The sequence below is a fragment of the Hippoglossus stenolepis genome, chromosome 4 (assembly GCF_022539355.2).
Source record: "Hippoglossus stenolepis isolate QCI-W04-F060 chromosome 4, HSTE1.2, whole genome shotgun sequence".
Lineage (NCBI taxonomy): Eukaryota > Metazoa > Chordata > Actinopteri > Pleuronectiformes > Pleuronectidae > Hippoglossus > Hippoglossus stenolepis.
In genome coordinates this window covers 129,943-151,941 of record NC_061486.1, presented here as the reverse complement: position 1 = coordinate 151,941, position 21,999 = coordinate 129,943, and the positions used below count along the sequence as shown (strand labels likewise).

Genomic DNA, 21,999 nt, shown 5'->3' with positions numbered 1-21,999 from the left:
CACACACACGCACACACACACACACACACACACACACACACACACACACACACACACACACACACACAGAGGTAGAAAAGAGGAAAGATATGAAACACCACTTGAGCACGAATGGAGGTCATGTGACGTCACCTGGGACGATGATGAACGTTAACTGAGGTCAGATGTCACATGTAACATGCTTGACTTTCTAATTTTACATAATAAAAGTCTTGCTGATGTCAGGACTTTTATTTTCTTGTCAGCATCACGTCCTGGACACTCTGCCTCTAGTGGTCAAAATTATCTCTGCAGATTTAACATCTGACAATTGTGTCATCACATGATGTCATGGTGACAGAACATCATGTGACATCATGCCAGATGATGTCATCATCAGCAGCATGTGAGAGAGGGAAACCAACAACTCATCTGTTCACACACAAACAACATGGCCGCTCCTTTTCTTCTTGGTGACGTTTCATTCCCCCCACAACCCCCCACCCTCCCTTCCTCCCTCCCTCCATCCCTCTCAGCAGCAGTGGGAGGATGCTGCATGGTTGCCGTGGTTTCAGTCTCTCGTTTCTCGTGGTGACCGTCATCAGTGAGGAGTGTGTGAGCAATTCTTATAGCTGCGAGGACATATGACCGTAGGACAGAGGAGAGAGGAGAAGGAGACGAGGAGGATGGAAAAAGGAGAGGAGGAGAAGACTACTGGAGGAGAGGAAGAACAGAGGTGTTGAAGGGAGGTTGTGGATGAATGTTGCTGCAGTGAATCGTTGATTCATCAGCGATCTGTGAGGGTGACGGAAATATTTATCTCTTCATCTTTGATTCTTTGGAGGGAGGACTAAAAGAGTGAGGGAGAGAAGAAGGGATGAATGAAGGGATGGAGAGATCGATGGATGAAGGGATGGATGGAGTCTGAGTCGTCTCTGATACTTTGGTAAGCTTTGAATCTTCCTTCTGTTGTTTTAGTTTGATTTCATCCTTTTCTGTGTTTGTCATCAAATCTGATCCTGTCAATAAAGGCAGTTCAATTCAAATCTGACTCAACGTGGCCGCCATTTTGAATCAGACTCCAGAGCAAATTTATAGATTAAAGCTGGGCTCTTATTTTGAAAGAGCTGTATTCATCTCAAGATATACTCCCACTTTTATTTACAGCCAATGCGTATTGATTTATGTTTTTTTAATCTAATGTGATTGGTCGACCCTCGACACTGTCTCAGGTACATCCGATGTCACTGAGTTAGTTCTGTGAGCTGACTGGTAACGATATGAGACTTCAGGTGGAACTGTGGTAAATCCGGTGATTTCTTTACAAAAACACCCCAACGTGAAATAAACAGGATGAAGAATCTTGGTCCGACCTGATTTACAGATTCAGCAGCAAGTGATGAAGACAAGTTTACACTTGCTCTTGTTCTGAGAAACAGACGTGATAACTGGATGTGGAGTTAATGTCTTTTACTGCTTCACCTGTTTGCTGTTTCAAAGAGGAACAATGGACAACGGCATGGGTGCGAGACCTGAAACATCTCTCTGAAATATAACAGCATGAAAGTTGCCACAGTCACTTAAACACAATGAGGTTACCTTTTTGATGAAGGCTACAGGACATGTTGTGTGTTGTGTTTGTTGAGTCTGGCTTCAGTTTGTTTAAACTCCCCCCCACACACATACATTTTATCACACACCACCACTGTCAATCAATCTGATCAATATTATTGATCAACCTGTCAAAATAAAGGTTTGATATGTTTATACAACATGATTTGTTAGAACAAATGAGTGACAGGTGCAACTGGGACAGAGGAGGAGCTTTGTAGCAGAGATATAAACTGATTTTCTATTTTCGGATATTCTCGTACTTTTTCATCAGATCTTTGGGCATGATCGTCTTTTTTTCTTAACATTGTTTTTGTGTGTGAATCCTGTGAGATCAGTGGTTTTTTCTGTGATCTCTGGAGGAAGGATTAGGCTGACGCTGTGGTTGGCTCTGATGCTGCAGCTGTGAATGACACAAGGACTCAGAGGGTCAGAGTCAGTTTAAGGCTGCAGAGAACTCCTGCAGCTCTCAGTCTGCAGCTGCTGAACATTCACAGGCAGAAGAACAGGTTGAGAAAGCAGCATCCTCAGATGCTGCAGCCACGGATCACACTGTGAACACCAATGAGGGACAGAGTCTGTCAAACAGTCATATGAAGAAATGGAGGACGACTCAGAGTCAGACAGTGTATCCACTGCTGAAACACTCATAAATATATTAAATATATATAACTTTCTGGATGAAGACTATATTGAAGACACAGATAAATGTATTAGATCTCTGGCCATTTTGAAGAGACAGGACGGTTTATTTGTTATGGACATTTTCTGGAACCTGGTGGAAGGAGAACTCAGGCAGCAGCTGATGTCTTATGCAGAAGGTTTGAATGTAGACTTGATGCATCAAGGAGACCAGAAGGTGAAACAATATACAAACACTAACAGAGTAACATGAGCAACTGTCTCCCCCAAGTCTGAAGATGTCTCCCACAGCCTCCCAGTATATCTCCCTCACCCTGCGTCACCCATTCCAACAGCACATCCATGAAGGTCCCTCTCTCTGTTACATGTAGGTGTTCACATCCTATTGGACAGTTCAGTCTAAATATGCATAACTAAATCACATTGTGTTCTTACGTCTGGCCACTGGAGAAATACACGAAAGAGTTAAAGTTGGTGAGAGTTGAAGTTGGTGTCTCTGTCCGGAGCCTCTGAGTTAGATATGAAATTCCATGAATCTAGACACTACAATGTCCTGTTGGTCCTTTATCTATAACCTGACCTTTGTACTGCTCAGAGAGAGAAGTGGCATATACAGTAATGTGTGAGGATAGTCAAAAATTCCTCAACAGGTTTTGATCAGCTGGATGAGTTTCTGTCTCAAAAAACACACGACAACCATGAGAAAATGTGCTAAAATTAAAACTGCTAAAAGACTAGGAAGTTGTTAATATGATCATGCATCACATCACATTCTCTTTACTGTTTTCTGTTTCTTTCTTGACTTTTCCTCTTCTCTGACTTTTCTATGAGGAAACTAAAAACAGGGTTGTTGAGCATCAGTGGAGGGAGAGACAGGTAAAAGAGGCACTAATATATAAAAAACGCATAAATGTGTTATATGACTCCCACAGATGAAGCTGGCTTGGTTTTATGGTGAGGAATATGAATTCAATAACTATCATCAGGACCAATTAATCATCGGTGAGGACTTCAACTGTTCTGTAGATTTGACTCTGGACAGGACCAGTGAGGAACACAGTATTACAGATCCTCATTGGTCTCATTACTCATCTAGATCTGATTGACCCATGGAGGATTAACCATCCACAATCCAGACAATACTCATGGGTGAGGGTCAGAAACAACAGGGTGACTGCAGCCAGACTGGACATGATTCTCATTTCATCAAAATCTTAGATCCAGACTCATTCACAGCAACATAAGTTCTGATGGTTTCATTGATTAAGGGTTAAGGCTAGTCAGTGTCTGCAAGGGACAATTGGGTTTTCAAACAGTAGTCACACAACCAAAACGAAACCCATACACATCATAAGAGTACATGAAATACATAGATACATATAATGAACATGCAGTAATCTTTATAAAAAACATCAGGGTAGTATAGGGTTAGGGTTAGATTTAGTAGTTTCACCAGGAGATAGGATTAAGTTCTTCTGGTGTTTCGACATTAAATGTCTAAAGGATTGGTTGCAGTGATGTGCTGACTATAAGGCTGTTTCCAAAGCTTGGGCAAATAGACCCAAAGGGGATATATTATACTTTTTCAGTCTTTCCTTGTCCTCTAGTGGGTTGTATGTTTTCTTCTGTGTGTAAACGGTGTGCATGGTTCAAAATCCCGAAGTCCAAAGCAGAGGAAGTTCCTCCCTCACACAGTGAACACTTCTCCAGAAATGCTGTGTCATCGCTCTCATACGTCTGCATCTAGCCTACATCACAACGTGGATCATCAGCATGATGCACGCCTAGCGGCAATAGTATGGCACAACCTCAACTGAGACTAGAAAACAAAACTGAAGCTGGGCAGAGAGTTCAGTTAGCAGTTTTGCCTCGACGAGGAGACGTTGTATTCTTTACTGTGAAGGGAAGTTTTGTCTTTATCCACTTTCAAAAGATGATGAGTTGAAGAGTCAGTGGTTAAAATTTATTTTTCAAAACTCTCCCTGAATAGTACTACACCAACCTGTTATTGTGTTCACTTCCCTGGAGACTGCTTCCTGAATAGCTTGTAGTTCACTGCTGACTTTTCCAAAGATTTTGTTCTGAAAGATGGTGCATTTCCAACTTGGGCTGAACTGGACATACTGGAGGTACAAGACAAGCTGGATCACAACCTGTGATTATGCTTTATTAGCTGTGGATTTGTTAGGCTTGAAACAAACAAGGTGGCTAGTACAGAGAGCAGAGTTGTTGGTTGTAGCTTGCAACGTTTGCAACCCCTCAGCTGGACAAACTTCAGGTTGTAGGAAAAAAGCCATCTACCACATCTGCACTATGGTGCTGAACATACGCTGTTTGGCAAAGATGGAAGAGTCGCGGTGGACTGAGAACAGATACACCTTGATCCGGAGCTGGTGGAGGGGTGTAGTTTCTGCTCTCAAACAGAGACACTCGAACATTTATTTGTTAAGTGCCCTGGGCTGGGAGCAATGTTTGATGTTTTAAAACAGTTGATTCATGGTTAGGTTTGTTTTTGGTACCAAATATTTGTCAAAAAAGAAAAATATACATAATTTGCTGAACTTTATTTCTGGGGATTTGGCCATTTGGCTGGCACACCAGAAGCAGCTTCAAAACATTTGCAGTGTGGAGCCTGTGCCAGTGATGGTCCGGCTGCTGAAAGCTTAACTGAGAGTCAAGTATGCCTTCTACAAAGTTATGGACAAGATACAGACTTTCAGTGACATGGGCATTGGGGGATTTATGTTCTCTGGATGAAGATGGAGAGCTGAGTATTAATTTCTAATTAGAGACCTTGTTTTTGACATTTTCAGTTTTCCTCTTCAAATTTGTTCGTTTGTATTTGAGAGATGATTTCTTTCTGGTAATGGTCTAATAAAGGGACCAAACCAAACCTTCTCTCCTCCTCTATTCCTCCACTCTCCACTCTTCCAGAAGGCATTACATCATACTCCTCTAAGAGATGCTGCTGTTGCTAGGTTACGATCAGCTGACTCCCTGTTCCATTTTTAGAGGAAGGATGAGAGACAGAGAGCTGGGGGAGGGGCGACACTGAGATACAGAGAGACAGAATTAGATTTTTAAAGGTAACTTTTTTCAATCATACTTTCAGTAAGTCATTTGCAAAACCACATTTCAATAAATTCATAAATACTCCATCAATCACATGAACTTCACAAAAAAGAGTTGAATTGTCTTCCTCCCACCGTTTCTTGAGAGCCATTAAAGCTGAAGTCAGAAACCTTTTTATAAACACAGGAAAATACAAAACTTACTGTCGCACACACATCCCGTTTGTCATTACATATTTGCAGCAACTCCAGGGATTCAATTCAGACCTGAAGGCAAATTTCCACCAGTCACAGGAGGCCTGTGACTCCTCAAACGCTTCTGATGCATCACAACCTATAAGGAATTCAAATTTGTCAGACATCTTGGTTTATACCTGATTCCACAGAAATACAGATAAACACTTAATGAAATACTCACCATATGAAGAATCGTGTTAGTTCATGCAAGACACGGAGTCATATGCTCAGTTGTCGTAAGCTGTCAGATACTGATAGGTTTATGGGTGCTCATCAGTCACCCACCAATCACAGCGCATTCTTTCACCATAGCGGTCCCTTTAAATACGACCACCTCCTCACTGATCCCTGCTCAGCTACACTGCCACTCACGCTCTGCTGCTGGCAACTTGCTTCCACCACCCCAGCCTCCAGGGGGACAGGGGGGTCTGAACACCCCTATCCAGAGACTCTTCCCCCTACAATATGTATACAATATACACTGAATGCATGTTTGCTAATTATAAATGCAAAATAAAGCATTCTTTAACTTCGACAGATTGCACCCCCCCTCCTTGCCTCCACCCCCTCCCCCCAGCCACACAGACATACTCTCTCTCTCTCTCTGTCAGAGTGAAGTGATCTCAGTGGTTTCTGAATTCCTGTAAGTCTCAGCTCTGCAACAGTTTACTAAAAAACAAAGGATGTGTCAGACACGTTGCTTTAATTCTACCACTTTATCAAATAAATCCCTTTTACATTTAACAAGACTGAATTTTGTCTGTTTTACCTCACAGTTGAATCTTGAACCCGGGTCCCCTTGGTACCTGCATCTGCGTCTTTTATTAATGCTTCTGCGTGAAAGCTACACCGTAGGTGTGACCTAACCCTAACCCTACGCACGGGGCTGAGCATTCATAGTTGTTCATAGGCAGTGTTGTGCAGGATTGCATTCATATTTTTTGTGAATGATGAACTAAACAAATCAGTTCATATGGTGAATGTAAGTGGCATTCACAACATTCACGTTCATTTTTTAAATCATCATCGTATCAGGCCATCATGTGAAATACCAGGAGCAAGTGTGTGTTTGCTCCCAGACAGCGCACACACACACACACACAGGCCTCAGGGTTCCGCCCCCACTCACTCGCTCAGAGCGTTACGCAGTGAGATCAGAGCTCATTCACGTGAAGCAGCCGGTCAGTGACTTTGTTGAAGAACTGTGAAAACACCTACGGGGACCGGTCAGCGATTTTGGAATGGGTGTCGGTGTTGCAGAGGACAGAAGATCATATTTGGAGAAAATTGTGTTGGCTGTAGATGAGTGGTGTGTAGCCATTAAGCTGTGGGTGCAGCAGTGGTGAGCTGTTACTGATGATCCAAAGGATGATCCATAAATGAATAATTCACTAAAAACACAAAACATAACTTGATAGACGTGACTCTGACATGAATGTTTAACAGTAAGAGACTAACTGAGTGACTGTGATGTTGCAGCAGAGAATACGAGGTGGAAATAACCCAGAATATAAGGAGATATAATATGAATTTTTTCACCTGGACTCCTCTGGACACTTAGGATGTCCCCTGTCCCCATCCTAACCCCTAACAATCCCTAAACCTCTTGTTGTATTATTAATTTTTTTGTGTGATAAAGATCTAGTCATGAGGTGCTCTGAGCAGGGTTGGGGACTTTCTCCCTACCTGTGCTCCTCCTGACACTTAAGGTGTCCCCTGACCTAACCTTATACATATGAAGACAGAGAGTGACCTCTGACCTCTAACCTTTGACCCCTAACCTCTAAACCTCTGTGCTGTAACTCACTCAGAAACTAACAGTATCTGGGTTTTCCTGATCGCCCTGTCAGGTCTTTGACGTCATGACATCTCAGCAGGAGGTGCCTTCCATCAGCAGGTTTTTCCAGTATGTGGAGGACTGTGGACTTCGAACCTACGATGGTTTGGTGATACAAAATGCCTCGGATATTGCCAGAGAAAGTGACCGCATTCGTAATCAGACCAACTGGACCTACCTGCAGGAAAAACACCAAAAGAAGAGATGGCAGCAAGAAACCATTTCTACCAAGAGGTAGAAAATACAAAAACACATAAAACTCAAGATCTTACTCTCAGCTCATATTTGTGTGTTAACAAATGTAAATGATGAACATCAGTAGAAAGCTACTTAATAACAAGGTAACTATTCAGAGAGTGTAGCGAACCTCAGTATGCTGTAAATTTGAATGATAGTAATGATTTTTGTTTCAGCATGATGCATGCATTTATTTCCTCATTTGTGTAAATGGATCATGATTGTTTGACCCATCATTCATCCACTCAGGGTTGGTGAAGATGTGTCGATGGCAACAGACGTGTCATACTCTGGACGACATTTCAGGATGGGTTTCATGACAATGCCAGCACCACAAGACCGATTACCCCCTCCAAGTCAGGGCTTCACAGTCCGATCCCAGTCCCTCCACTCTGTGGGCGGAGGAGAGGACGAGTCCAACTACAACCGAAAACAACCCCCACCCAAACCGAAGAGAGACCCCAACACCAAACTGAGTAGCAGCTCTGAGATGGTGAATGGAGGCTCTGGACTCATCAGGAGAGATCAACAAGAGACCAAAGAGATGATGGAGCAGCTGGAGGGTGAGGAACCCTCTGACTTATTAATGCAGTTTAAATTTAGAGTTTAAATGATGATGATGATTGTTTTCAGACTAAATGATGAAATAGAGGGAGTTTTTCCTCCACAGTCACAAAGTGCTGCTCATTGTGGGAACTGTTGGTTTCTCTATATTAAAAACGATTTTAAGGTCTTGACCTTCTATGTAAAGTGCCTTGAGATAATGTGTATTATGATTTGGCGTATACAAATAAAATTGAATTGAAATTTTCTCATCATTTGCTGGTTCGATCAATATCAATCTGTCTGTTATTTTTGTTGGTGTTACAAGTCTAACATTAGCAAGAAGTCACAGAGGAATTGTTGTAAATCTCTCTTATGCACATCCTTCTGCAGCTCAATGCCCTGTCTACACTGATGACTACAAGAAGATGCCTCCACCTAAACCTAAGAGGAACCCAAACACTCAACTCAGCACCTCCTTTGACGAGTCCTACATCCATAACCACGGCAAAAAGAAGTCTTCTTTGAGGTGGTGTGAATCTTCATCCCAGAGTCAGAATCCAGTATCCAGGGACATGGATGACGACGAGCCAGTTTATATTGAGATGGTGGGAAACATCCTACGAGAGTTGAAAGGTCAGGAAGTGGTGGAGGATGATCAGAGTGAGTCTGTATATGAGGAGATGAAATATCCGATGTTGGAGGACTTTGTGCAGGACACTCCCTCTGTCATCATGGATCCTGATGCCTGGTCCCATGAATCATTCTGCGACATCCCTCCACCCTTCCCAAATCTCCTGACACATCGTCCACCCTTGCTCGTCTTCCCCCCTGCCCCAGCTCAGTGCTCCCCCAACTCTGATGAGTCTCCCCTTACACCATTAGATGTTACCCGGCTTCCCATGTTAGAACAAGTCTCCTTCAGCAAATCAAGTGGTCTTGAATCCCCTCAGAGCTCAAGCCACCACCGCAAAGACAGAGATCGAGACAGAGACCTCTCCTCCAACCACACCATCACATCCTCTGGCCGATCATCAGCTCCTCCTCTCCCGTCAAACCTCTACAAGTCATCCGGCTCGGCCCAAGATGGTCATGGTTACCCCCGTAGCCAATCAGCATGTCCATCTCCGGTCAGCATGGGTCGCTCTTTGACCCCTCTGAGTCTGAAGAGGCCACCGCCATATGACACATTGATAACTGGCGGAAGTATACCTCGCTCTTCATCTTCATCATCCTCACACAAAGCAGGGGGAAGCAGATCTAAACTTAGTAACTCCTCCTCCACCCACGGTTCCATGCAGAATGTTTCAATAAGGACTCCAACAAGCCCATTGGACGAACTTAACAATGTGTTTACGTCAGGTCGACAGGTGGTGAAGAGAAGTTCAGGAAGCAGGAAGAGCAGAGAGGGTGAAGGTAAGAACTTTGTACCAAACATGGTTTGGAATCATCAGGCTTCTGTCAAATTAAATCAAATGCAAACTTCCCATAGACACCTTAAATAACCGTAACTAACCCAAACTGCAGTTTGTTTCATGGATGTTCGTGCTATATAAATAAGATTATTATTATTATTATTATTATTATTATTATTATTATTATTATTATTATTATTATCCAGGTCGTGGTATCTTCAGATGTTGTACAAGTGTATCTGTGGAACTGGACTTGCTTGTGTTTTTTGAAGACTAAGGGCCTCTTCACACTAGAGGATAATCGGGCCTATTTTTGAATCTGATCTTGAATCTTGAATTAGCTCTAAAAGCAATAGCCAATGAGAACGAGCTTACTGGGAAAGCATCACCAACTGCATGTTGTGTTCTTCTAAAGCTATGACTAAAGACAACAATATATTTCCAATTCACGCTGCAAAGGATTATTATGCCTTCTCAGACTGCATCCATGTTTTTTTTTCTATTTTTTGGTTTTTCTTTGCCAAACCAAACGCATGTAACCAGCCGATGACGTCTCTGCTTCTCTATGTTTGATTTTCTTCTAAAGTCATTCAAAGTTTAATCACACAAGTTTTCCAGCCTCCAGGTCGGGGGGTGATGGTAATGCACCTAAAAGTTGTTTGTCAACTGCCATTACTTTGTGCTTAAAGCCATGACCGGTGTCTGCCTTCTTTAGTAGCTGTGTGGTGAATGGAAGTTATCAATCAATCAGATTTTATTTGTATAGCCCATATTCACAAATCACAATTTGTCTCATAGTCTTTAACAAGGTGAGACATCCTCTGTTCTTAACCCTCAACAAGAGTCAAACTACTAAAACCTTTAACAGGTAAAGAAGGTAGAAACCTCAGAGACACATGTGAGGATCCGTCTCCCAGGACGGACACAAGTGAACAGATGTCCCGTGGAACAGAGAACATCAGAGAGATCAGAGTATTTACAGCTTTGATTAGAATAAACACTTTGTAGCTGAAGGTCAATGAACTGATGGATTATTGTCAGTAATGGTCGAGTATCTGAGGAGACATATTATATATCAAGCAGTCTTGTTGTAATCATAGTCCATGGTCCACTGCCGCCATCAGGATCCACCATCAGCTGCCACCTCAATCGTGGTCCACCACCATTATCAGATGCCAACATGATACCGGATCCGCCATTATTATAACGATCAGCCAGCACGATACAGGATCCACTATTACGATCACGATCTCTGATACGCGATCCACCATCATAATCCACGATGTGGATCTGCGGACGATAAGGCAAAGGGACTCCAGGGAAGAAGGCAAGTCAGTAACATGTATTGATGAGATATTAATTTCTCAATACACAAGTATAGGTTATCACAAATATATATCATGTTTATAGGATAATTTTGTTGTCAGTAGCACTGGTGCTCTCTCCTGTCTTGTTCACCCTCTACACCTTAGAGTTGAAACACTACTCTGAGTCATGCCACATGCAGAAGTACTCAGATGAATGTATCAGGGACGGACCAAAAGGAGAATACAGGAGTCTGGTGGAGGATCAGGCAACATCTGCAGCCAGTCTTGATTGAGGGGGCTGTTGTTGAGGTGGTCAGGACCTGTAAATACCTAAGACTGCAGCTGGATGATAGACTGGACTGCTCTGCAAACACTGCACAGAAAGGGGCAGAACCGGCTCTATTTCCTGAGGAGGCTGGGGTCTTTTAACATCTGCAGGAAACTGCTGCTGATGTTTTAACAGTCAGTTGTTGAAAGCACCCTCTTGGCTCTGTGGTGGGCACGGAGCTGAAATCCCTCATATCAGTGGCAGAAAGAAGGACCCTAAACAAATGTCTGGACATTATGGACATTATGCAGACCACCCTTGCACAGCACACTGACTGGGCAGAGAAGCACATGCAGTGTCAGAGTGCTTTCTCAGTCCTGCTCAACAGACAGATTGAGGAGGTCTTTCATCCCCCCAACCATACAACTCCTCTAAGATATGGCAAATGAGTGTCTAACACATTAACCGTGTCATCAGGATGACTGTCATCATTACTGCCCATGTTTGTCTATATTTGATTTTATATTTTTTATATCTCTAGTTTTATATATTAAGTTTAATTTGTGCATTGTTTTCACTTTTTCAATACACTTTAAACATCTGCTTTACCATAATTTAGAGGCTATGGTAGTCAAATGCAGAACTTTGATACTTTTTTATTTATGCCTTTGCTCTTTTGTTTGACTGTTTTGTGTGCTACTGGATACCTTAATTTCCCTCGGGATCAATAATCTATCTGTCTATCCGTCTATCCGTCTATCCATCTATCTATCTATCTATCTATCTATCTATCTATCTATCTATCTATCTATCTATCTATCTATCTATCTATCTATCTATCTATCCATCCATCCATCCATCCATCCATCCATCCATCCGTTTGAAAATTTGTGCCAGCAATTCACTGCATTGCTGCGCTGACTGGGTGAGAGGACTATCGCACCAGAGGAGCTACAGAAAGAGAGGGGATCAACAGGAAGCAAATATTTCACCAAACATATTTATTTGTATTTTTATATATTAAACACTATTGTGCATTTTAAACACACACTTGCTTTATATAAATAATTACTGTATATCTAAAAAATGTTTAAAGAGAAAAATCAAAAAACACTTTCCACCAGGGAGGGTGGCACCTTAGCACCCTCTATTGGCCAGCCGCCACTGCATTTCACCTTCCTCAGTTAGAATGAATAACGCCGGGTTTACACAGGACGCGGAAGCGCCGCGCCGCGCAGCGCCGTTCTCAAGCGCGCAGCCGCCTGGCTGTTCACACCGGGCGCAAATTTCTCCACGCCGGTCAGCCAGCGATTCTGCTTTCTCCGCTTGTTGTTGTATGTAACCCGTTCAATGTAGGGGTTCGGGGGTAAATGATGATGGTCTTAATAGCCCCCCCCCCTCTTTCTCTCTCTGTCTGTCTGCTTGTGTGCTTGTAGTGGATGGGCAGATGGTGAAATTTATAATTTGAGGGGGAAAATTGGGGAAATTGAAACTCCAGGACAACAGAAGGGGAATCCAAAGTATGGGATGCATATTTGATCATTTATATAATATAAAATATGTCATTTATATCGTTTAAAATAATTTTTCAGTGTGTTTCCTGGCGCGATACGCTCGCAGCAAGCGAAAAAAATAGACTCGACGCCGAAACCATCGCACCACAGCACAATTGTGTAACAGGGGGGTGGATAGGAGGCGCCTGGCTATCCTTGGCGCAGCGCTTCCGCGTCCTGTGTAAACCCGGCGTAATGGGAGGTTTCAGATATTACCCCTCTAAGTCTGTGCCTGTGTTGAGAGTCGTTGGGTTAGACTAAACTTGTCAGAACTGAAGAAAGTGAAATGTCTTCAAGAAATACAAGCAAGCCCAAGCATGTTCAGTTTCACATGTACACTTGTACAATGTCTGAAGATATTATTATTATTATAGGGCCAAAGCACTTGAAGTGCGAGGACCCTATTTAAATTGCTCCAAATCTTTTCTTTTATAAATTAATCGCCTTTTAGGACAGTGCAACAAAAAAATCTTAGCACCCCCTACAAATCTTCACAAGTGCTTTCCTAGAGGAAATCGTCTTGCCGCTCTTAACCCCACCCAACAGGAAGACGGCCATGTTGTAGAGACATTTTCATAGTTGACTCCAGACCTCGTAGTTGAATCGTGACTCATAATCAGCAAACATTCTCCAGCACCATCTGATGGATGCTCGGACATGCTGCAGCATGTTAGCTGGGCCACTTAATATCTTGTAGCAGCTCTAGTTATTATTATTATTATTTGCTGCAGGTGCTGCAGTTTTCTATGTTGAAACTTTCATGTTCAGGTTCTTCTAAAAAAGATACATTAGTAGAACTCTAACTAATAACTAATGTAAAAAGTATTTTTAACAAATTAATACTAAGTAAAATCTTTATTAATTAATCAAAGTCTTCCTGTCTTTTATGTTCTTTATTCAGAGTCAGTTCTTTGTCTCTAGTATTTAGTTTCTGTGTTTTCTTGGACAAATATGTGAGTCTGAAGGTTGAATTGTGTCTTTATGACACAACATTTGTTTTTGTTGTGTGTCTGTAGAATACAGGTCTCTGCCTCGATGTGACAGTAAAGACAAAGAGCGACCATCCAGTCCACATTCTAGCAGGATGGGGAGGTCGTCTGTCAGCCCCACCATGATGCTGTCTGGAGGGGGAGTCGGAGGAGGTCAGTAATCCTCAGTACCTCAGGATAGAGAGTGGGCCATCACTAATCAGATGGGGGTTCATCAATTCTATTTTGATCTCTATTTCTAGTCTCCCTTTTTATTCGGTTCAACTGTATTTTGAGTGTAATCAGAACACAGGTGAACATCAGGTCATACGTTCGATAAAGATATTTTTAATTGACCTGGGCTGATAAGAAACCGAAAGCTTATAGAACAGTACTGAAAGGAAGGAAAAGAAATGGGGGCCTTGCTTAATCTGTTGTTCTATTATTGTGCAGCCAATATAGTAACAATTTGGGCCTTGTGCAACTTCTCTAACCTGGATTTGTGGATAATGGAAGAAAATGCTTCATGTTCTTCTTCACTTGCTGCTCTGGTCTGTGCCCCTCTGGCCTCCTGTTGTTTCTATTACATTAGAATCTCAGTAGTACTTTCTTCTTTGAAAATCTGGAAACAATGTATGTAGCATTTCAATCTTTCCACCACCTCCCCATATAACCCTATTTGTAACCTTCACCTGTTTCTCCCTTCTAAGTTAGATACAGCTTTTACTCTGTGGAGAGAGAAAGGTCTGACTCGTTTCTCAGATTTTTAACTTGCCAAACTTAACATCTTTTCCTCAGCATTCAATGGATTCTCTGGATTTTATGGGACTTTCGCTCCCTGAGAGATGTGGTATGATCTCAACTTTATATGAGCTTATATCATCTTTGAGTGTGGTCTCTCGTGTGGAGGTTAGGGGTCTGTAGGAGAAAGAACTTGAGCTCAATTTGACTGATGAATGATGGGAAAAGGCACAAATTAGGGTCAACTCCCCATGTTCCTGTGCTTGTTTGAGTTTAATTCAGTTAAAAGTTGTGCATAGGATTCATTTTAATAACACCAGGCTAAACATGTTATTTCCAGGCACTAAAAATACTTTTAGTAGATGTGGCTCATTCCTGGCCGATCACACAATATGTTTTTTTTCTTGTCCAAAATTAGCAGAGTTCTGGTCTTATTTTTTTAAGTCATTAAGTCAAGCCCTTAGTATCCCTAGAACCCAGCCCCATGATAGCTCCTTTGGGGTACCCCTTATACCAGTCAGCTTCTCTAAGAAACACACTGATGTTGTTGCTTTAGCTTCATTCATTTCTCGTAGATGCATTTTGTTACAAAGCCCAAATCCTCCCTCTGCCACATCTTGGCTGTCTGATCTAATGTCCTTCTTTACAGTTGAAAAGGTGAAATATTCCTTGAGAGGGTGTGCTGCTAATCCTTGAAAAGATGGCAGCATATCATCCTAATAGATTTTTTGGGGGGGTCAGGGTTAGGATTAGGGTTAACCCTAACCCTTGAACATCCTTCCTATTGTATTTGTCTTCCTATTATATCTAAAGAATGATTATTTATTTATATATTCATTTCATTTGATTTATTTCTGTATGTTGATTTATTTTTGGTACCTTCACATTATTTTTTGAAGGTTTGGTGAGTGGGGTGTTGGAGTCAGGTAAACGTCAGGTGAACATCAGGTGAAGGCTTCTCTGTTTGTGGTTATTGATGTGAAATGATTTTATCTGCAGAATCAAAGTCTGTTTGTAAACTCGGCCGTTCAGCCTCGACGTCAGGAGTTCCTTCACCTGGACCGACACCACAACGTCACCTGCACGAAGCGCATCACCCTGCCCTTAGACAGGTACACCTGTCTGTCTGACACCTGTCTGTCTCACCTGCATAATACCTGTCCATCTCACCTGTCAATCTCATCTGTCTGTCGAGAGGCGTCTGCCTGCAAACCTCCACAATGAGGTCGCTTCTGGTGCAGGCTCTGCTCTCAGGAAACCTCCACTGTCAGGACAGGAAATAACAAGGGAATGATTTACGGCGCAGTCAACATTCCTTTCAGCGGTAAGTGACTGATTTGCATTATCCGAAAGGTTGAATGCATGGATCTTGCATGTGTTTGCTGTCAAAATAGCTACCACTGTCAATAAGTGTATGACTAAAGCTCAATTCATGCTTCTGTGTCACATAGACATGTACCATAGTCAGAGCCCCACACCGTACCCTGACGTGCACCTCCCTAAAATGTAACTACACGTTGAGGCAGTGCAGACACTAGAGCTGTGATTACCCACTTGATAACATCGCATTTCTGGCAGACTCGCCAGGTTCTAACACAATCTACTTTGTAACACTCGGCATTGTTCTAAAGGAAATAGAGACAACAGAGAATTTGTAAAAGAGTGGATAGCGTTTCGGTGGTGTAATTGCAGAGCGACGAACACACACAGCTATGCACGACTATGAATGCTCACAATGGTGGAGGCCCTGTGTGTACCCATGGCATAGCTTCAGCGCAGAACTATGAATCGGCCTTAAATCATACAAATTACCAAATGCTACACATGTATGGAGGTTATTTGTTGTTTTAAAGTTAGTTAGTGTCACACCAACAGTGTTATCTCCTGGGGTTTTATGCTAGGCTTAGCTTTTTTATGTGGATAATGTAAAATAACTGTTTATACTGTGAGTTTAAGCAATGGCTTAGGTCTGCTTTTGTGTTGTTGACTACGTCGCACAAAGACAAAACAAGTTTATTTTTATATATTAGCATATTTCAGGCACAAATGCACATTTTTAACCCCAAACGATTGTCACTAGTAATACTAAGTAATAGGAAGCCAGTGCAAAACTCTGAGAACTGGGCAGATGTTCTTGGTTTGAGAGAGGACTCAGCGGCAGTGTTTTCAATAACCTGCAGTTTAAAAGACACTGTTACAATAATCCAGTCTAGAAAAACAAAGGTGTGAAGAAAAAAAAGTCCTTAAAGTCTAGCAATATTTTAAAGGTAGTTATTATTTGAGCTAGGGTGACCACAGTACTTGTAACAGGGAAAAATGTCTAAGATTTGAGCAGGTTAACATTATGTCATTGGTTCTATTTTTATTACTATTATTTTAGTATTTTAATAATAAACTGATTATGTTCTTATTTTTGAGAAAGAGGAGCACATCAATTTTACTTTAGAAAGACAACCCCTTCTGTCTCTCTGTCTTCTATAGGTCAGAGTGAAGCCCAGGACAGAGCACGACTGCAGAAAGGCTTAGTGCAGTAACCCTAACCAACATGTGGATCTGCCTGATGCGCTGGTGATCAGTGGCAGAGACTGCACAGCTTTTGGGAAATCTATTGGTGGAAGGAACCAGTGATGCAGGACTCGCATAGTAACATGTTCTGAAAATGTTTTGTTTCCCTTGAAAATTATTTCACATGTTTCTCAACTAAAGGAAATCTGTTCAAAGCTCCAACAATTGAACAAATCGACATGGGAAATTATTGTGATTGTTTTGAATAAAGTGCAACACAGTTGCAGTTTTTAGTCTGTGTGTTTTGTTTAGTTTTTTCATAAATCTCTTAATAATTGATTTTGATTTAAGGATGAAGAACACAGAGCTAATTTATTAGTATATTTTAAGATTATCCTTTTAATGATTCCTCACCCTGGTTGAATTTATGTGTTCCAGCAGCACAAAGTGAGAAATAGCAAAAACACTTAGAACTAAATGCGATATCAATGATGGGAGAGAATAAGTGTATAAAATAAAAATGCACAAGGGAAGCCAATTTAAAAACAATCACAAGTCGACCATTATACATAAAGTTAAGCCAACAATGTACAGTGTAAAAGTAAAATGACGGAATAAAGATGCAGTAGTAACTGCTGTACAAAGACTCATGACATACATAAGGGATTCATTATTTTAAGGAAAAATTATGGTTTGAACTGATAATTCCTGGTTATGTGTGCTGACATTAAAAATAAAACTCCTCAGGTTTACAGTACAAGTAGCCACATCAGCTTACAGTGTCATATAAAATACCCAGAGTTGAATGAAGCTTATTGCAATAAAACCCTATAATATATTACTCTTCAAAGGGAAATTATGAATGAGAAGTGTTTTTGAGAAAGACAGACTTAAGCTCCAATTGTTGAATCAATGAGCTTTATGTTTTTCACAAACTGGTGTTGCTGGATGGAGTTTATATCTTATTTCGACAAAATAAATAGCGTCCATAAATAAGATACTGTTACTAGTAAAATGTATATATGTGGCTACACTAGCATAGATTCCCACGTTACCTGCTACATAGACAAATTAGGCAAAATCAAAATGCTACATTTACATAATTAATCATTTTCATTTTACAATATTTACTAATTGGGCTAAGAAATTATAAATCAATGAACAAAGCACATAGACAGGAAGTGTTTACTCAATATTATTTTGTATTTTTTTCCTGACAGTGCCGGAAGTGATATAGTGGAGGTCTGCAGGCAGATTCTGTGGGGTCTGTCTCACCTGTCTGTCTGACATCTGTCTGTCTGACACCTGTCTTTCTCACCTGTCTGTTTGACACCTGTCTGTCTCACCTGTCTGTCTCACCTGTCTTTCTCACCTGTCTGTTTGACACCTGTCTTTCTCACCTGTCTGTTTGACACCTGTCTGTCTCACCTGTCTGTCTCACCTGTCTGTCTGACACCTGTCTTTCTCACCTGTCTGTTTGACACCTGTCTGTCTCACCTGTCTGTCTCACCTGTTTGTCTCACCTGTCTGTCTCACCTGTTTGTCTGACACCTGTCTGTCTCACCTGTTTTTAAGCAGCAGTTGTATTATAAATAACTTTTTGTTTCACAGGATTCAACTTCACTCAACATTGAACTTAAAACACTGAACCTGACATCTGAGCTGACATGTAAACAAGTAAACAAGTAAACAAGTTCGGCCCTTTTATATGTTAAAAATATTTTTTATTTCAATTTTGTGAAAAATATTTTCTCTTTAAAATAAATCTTTCTTTTACTGTTACACTGTATTTATGAATTCATAACCCTAACAACAAACTAACACAAACTAACATCAAACAAACATTAAACTAATTTTTAACAATGACTGAACTTATACTGAAGAATGTCATTATACATATAACCATGCCAAATCATATGGTTTCAAACTACTGTCCCACCTCATTAAAATGAATTATTTCAAACTCATTAAAAATCAATCGTCTAAATTCTAACCTATTAAATAAATTCCTTCCAACTCTAACTCCTCAAAAAAAAAGAATTGTAACCGAGATCTTCACTTGTTAACAATTTATAATTTTTCCATTGAACTTTGAATTCAAACCCTTCAAACTAACTGATGTATAGGTTTATTGTTTCCTCTGTTCAGTCAGTAGGTGCGTTCGACTTGATGCAGCTCTGTGCAGTGCTGATTTAACACAATGCATGCTGGTTAGGGTGTGTGTCTGTGTCTTACGTTTTATTTTGAATGTGATGATTAGTAAAGACAAAAAAAGTTCTGTGTTTATTTCTCTCCAAAGCGGATTTGATGAATTGCTAAAAGAAAAGTTCTCAGTTAATTTTGTTGTTCATCGTTTCAAAAATAATGTTTGATCTGCAATGGAAAAATCGAATACTTCAAGATTGGCTGTTGTTCTCGTGTCACTGACGCTATGAGAAGTTGAAAGTGTCCGACTTGACGTTTGTGTTTTTTTACAAAAAACTCCCTCCACCCCTGCAGACAGATCAAGTCAAACTTAAACGCACCTATTGTAAGCAATCACATGATGTTTTCACACACATATTTATATATATATATATATATTGCAGAATATTTATTTAAACTGTAAAATAATTTACATATCAGTTTTATTAATTCTTGTTTCGATCTTTTATCAGTCATAAGTATGTAAATAAACTTATCGCAGATAAGATTACAAATGTAATTCATCTAAAGAGTCAAAATGTCAGACTTTTTGTTGTTTTCCTTCGATATGATCTCAATATTTAATTCATGTTTAAACTGACGTTTTTCCTTTACACAACTGTAATCAATATTGCAATATGAATAAAATTTATCTGACACACGTATAAAACTGAGTGAAAATAAACTTCCGTCTGAAGTCACATCTGTCTGTAACTGTCTGTCTGTGTTACACCTACTTATTAAAGTATAGACTCTATATAAAGACAGTGACTTACTACAGTCACAACTTTTAAATAAACTATGTTCTTCCTACTATTTAAGCACTTATGAATACATTTTTTTATCAATTTATTTGTATGTTTTTATAGTACACAATTAATCCAGGACTAAGTCTAAGAGACATTTTTTTTTACTTTTTCCAATGTTAATGAGACACTGGATTGAAGGTCAGAGATCATTTTGATGATAAAACACATAGCGCCATCTTGCCTCCCTCAACCAGAGATGCCACTTTTAAATTTTTCTTCTTAACAGAACATGAATAATGAAAGAACTTCACAAAGTATGTTATACCCACCCCCTCTTCTGCCAGTGCACGTTTTGGGACCCACTAAGGATACTGGACTTTAACCCTAACACTTAGTCCTAACCCTATCTTTCTAAGCCTGTAAACCTCAAACCCTTTAGCCCTTAGAAAAGCATGTACACATTCAGTGATTATTGATGGTCGACAGGCTGATGTTGTGGTGCGTTTAATCTCCAGATGCCATGGCTCTGCGGCGACGCCACCATGATGGAGATGATCGAAAAGAAACAAGTTCTGTGTCAAGAGATTAAAGCTCGTCAGCGGCCCGAGAAAAATCTGTGTAAACAAGATAGTATGCCCATCCTGCCCAGCTGGAAGAAGAAACATCCACCGCCATATTCAGCCCCTGCCACTGTTACCACCGCTGGACAGACCAGCACCGTGTTTTGGGACACCGCCATTTGAAACGTGAACCATGGTGTTGTAGAAAGTGAAGATGATGATGAAATAGCCATTAGGCTACGTTGACTGTTTGATTATCGTCTTATGCTGATTTTATGTCATTGTTTGATTGTCAGTATCATCTATAGTCAATAAATTGTATTCCAAGTCATACATTGCCAGTTAACTCACCTCCATCAGCACTGGGAACTGTTGTTTACACATGTGATAAATATTATGTATAATTTATAAAAAACAAATAAACAATTAATTGAATCTGTAGATAAAGAGTCACGAGATCAAAGTGAATTTTATTTTTGTCATCGCTTCCTTGATCTTGTTTGAACTAAAACACAGAGAGTTTTAATTTAAAGACAAATATTGATAAGAACAGATAAACAGTAATAACAAAAAGCCATGCACAAACATTGTCAATAATTATTTATTAACTTTAAATTGATATTTACATTTCCAAGAAATCAGTACTACAATTGAAGAGTCCATAAACCAAATATATATATATATATAACAAACAATGAATTCACTAAACTATATGTTATGGTTTGCTGCTTCTATGACTGACAGACATTTAATACGTTCACATTTTATAGAAGCATGTTTCGGTGTTGTGATGTGTGGTGGCAGTTTCTGTTTAATAATCATACTCTATTGTATAATAATACACACATAACATTGTCTCTAGGAAAGTTCAATTAAAACACCTGCAGGTGGGCTCACCCCACACAGCCACCTAGTGTGACGTGTACAGAATGAGCACAGAGCACAGGAGAATCACTTCACTTATACAATCAGAAGCCCCTCCCCGCGAGGAGCCAAAAGGTATACTTCAGTCTCTTGATGTCTGACCAGGTTGGGCAGAGTTCCTGTCTCAGATCTCCGTCTCACCCCCCTGGTGTGCCTCTCTGGTGTGAGACAATCTGTCTCCGAGATCCCCTATCTAGATTTACAACATCAAAAGACCCCAGTCCTGTATACAATGCAGAGTTCCCCTCACCCATCTCTATCAGACACACTAAGTAACCCCTGCAGTGAAGCATTTGCTAAGACACACATGTGAGGGCCATAAACACTTCCTTCTGCAACTTCCCGTAGTTAAGTCACAGAAAACACATTTGTTATCTACTTCTTCTAAATACATATCTGTTCTTCTATTAAACATTACACAAATGCAAAATCTGCCATTACAGATGTCAAAGACATAATCACAACAATTTAGAAATATTTGAATTTGTATTTTTTGAAATACTTTTATTAATATTAATTTTTTTTGTGGATTCCTTCCATTTAGGTACTAATGAATTTGCGGGTCCTGCATTGATATCCAAAGATATAAAAATATCATCATCAAAGCTCGCCACTCTCACATATCCCCTTTAAGTCAGATTGGTTTCAGTGAAATGAATATCTTAGTA

General features: G+C 40.5%; 2 protein-coding genes and 1 long non-coding RNA gene across 4 annotated transcripts in view; all 3 read left to right on the top strand.

The window, feature by feature from the left end:
- LOC118106630 (collagen alpha-1(I) chain) overlaps nt 1-21,999 on the top strand; it is a 688,934-nt gene that overhangs the window by 544,770 nt on the left and 122,165 nt on the right.
- On the top strand, nt 492-20,738 carry nyap2a (neuronal tyrosine-phosphorylated phosphoinositide-3-kinase adaptor 2a). Of its 2 annotated transcripts, XM_047339542.1 has the most exons (8): nt 492-925; nt 7,391-7,611; nt 7,864-8,177; nt 8,551-9,573; nt 13,717-13,842; nt 15,409-15,521; nt 18,526-18,599; nt 20,363-20,528. In XM_047339542.1, exons 2-8 carry the CDS (start codon nt 7,403-7,405, stop codon nt 20,391-20,393), a joined length of 1,890 nt encoding a protein of 629 aa, XP_047195498.1. In that variant the 5' UTR covers nt 492-925; nt 7,391-7,402; the 3' UTR covers nt 20,394-20,528. The 2 variants fall into 2 exon arrangements, with proteins under 2 accessions (XP_047195498.1, XP_047195497.1); XM_047339541.1 differs by lacking the exon at nt 18,526-18,599 and having other exon boundaries at nt 20,363-20,738.
- On the top strand, nt 15,528-17,207 carry LOC124851634. The gene is made up of 2 exons (XR_007032612.1): nt 15,528-15,733; nt 16,891-17,207. It is a non-coding gene; the product is annotated as an uncharacterized LOC124851634 (long non-coding RNA).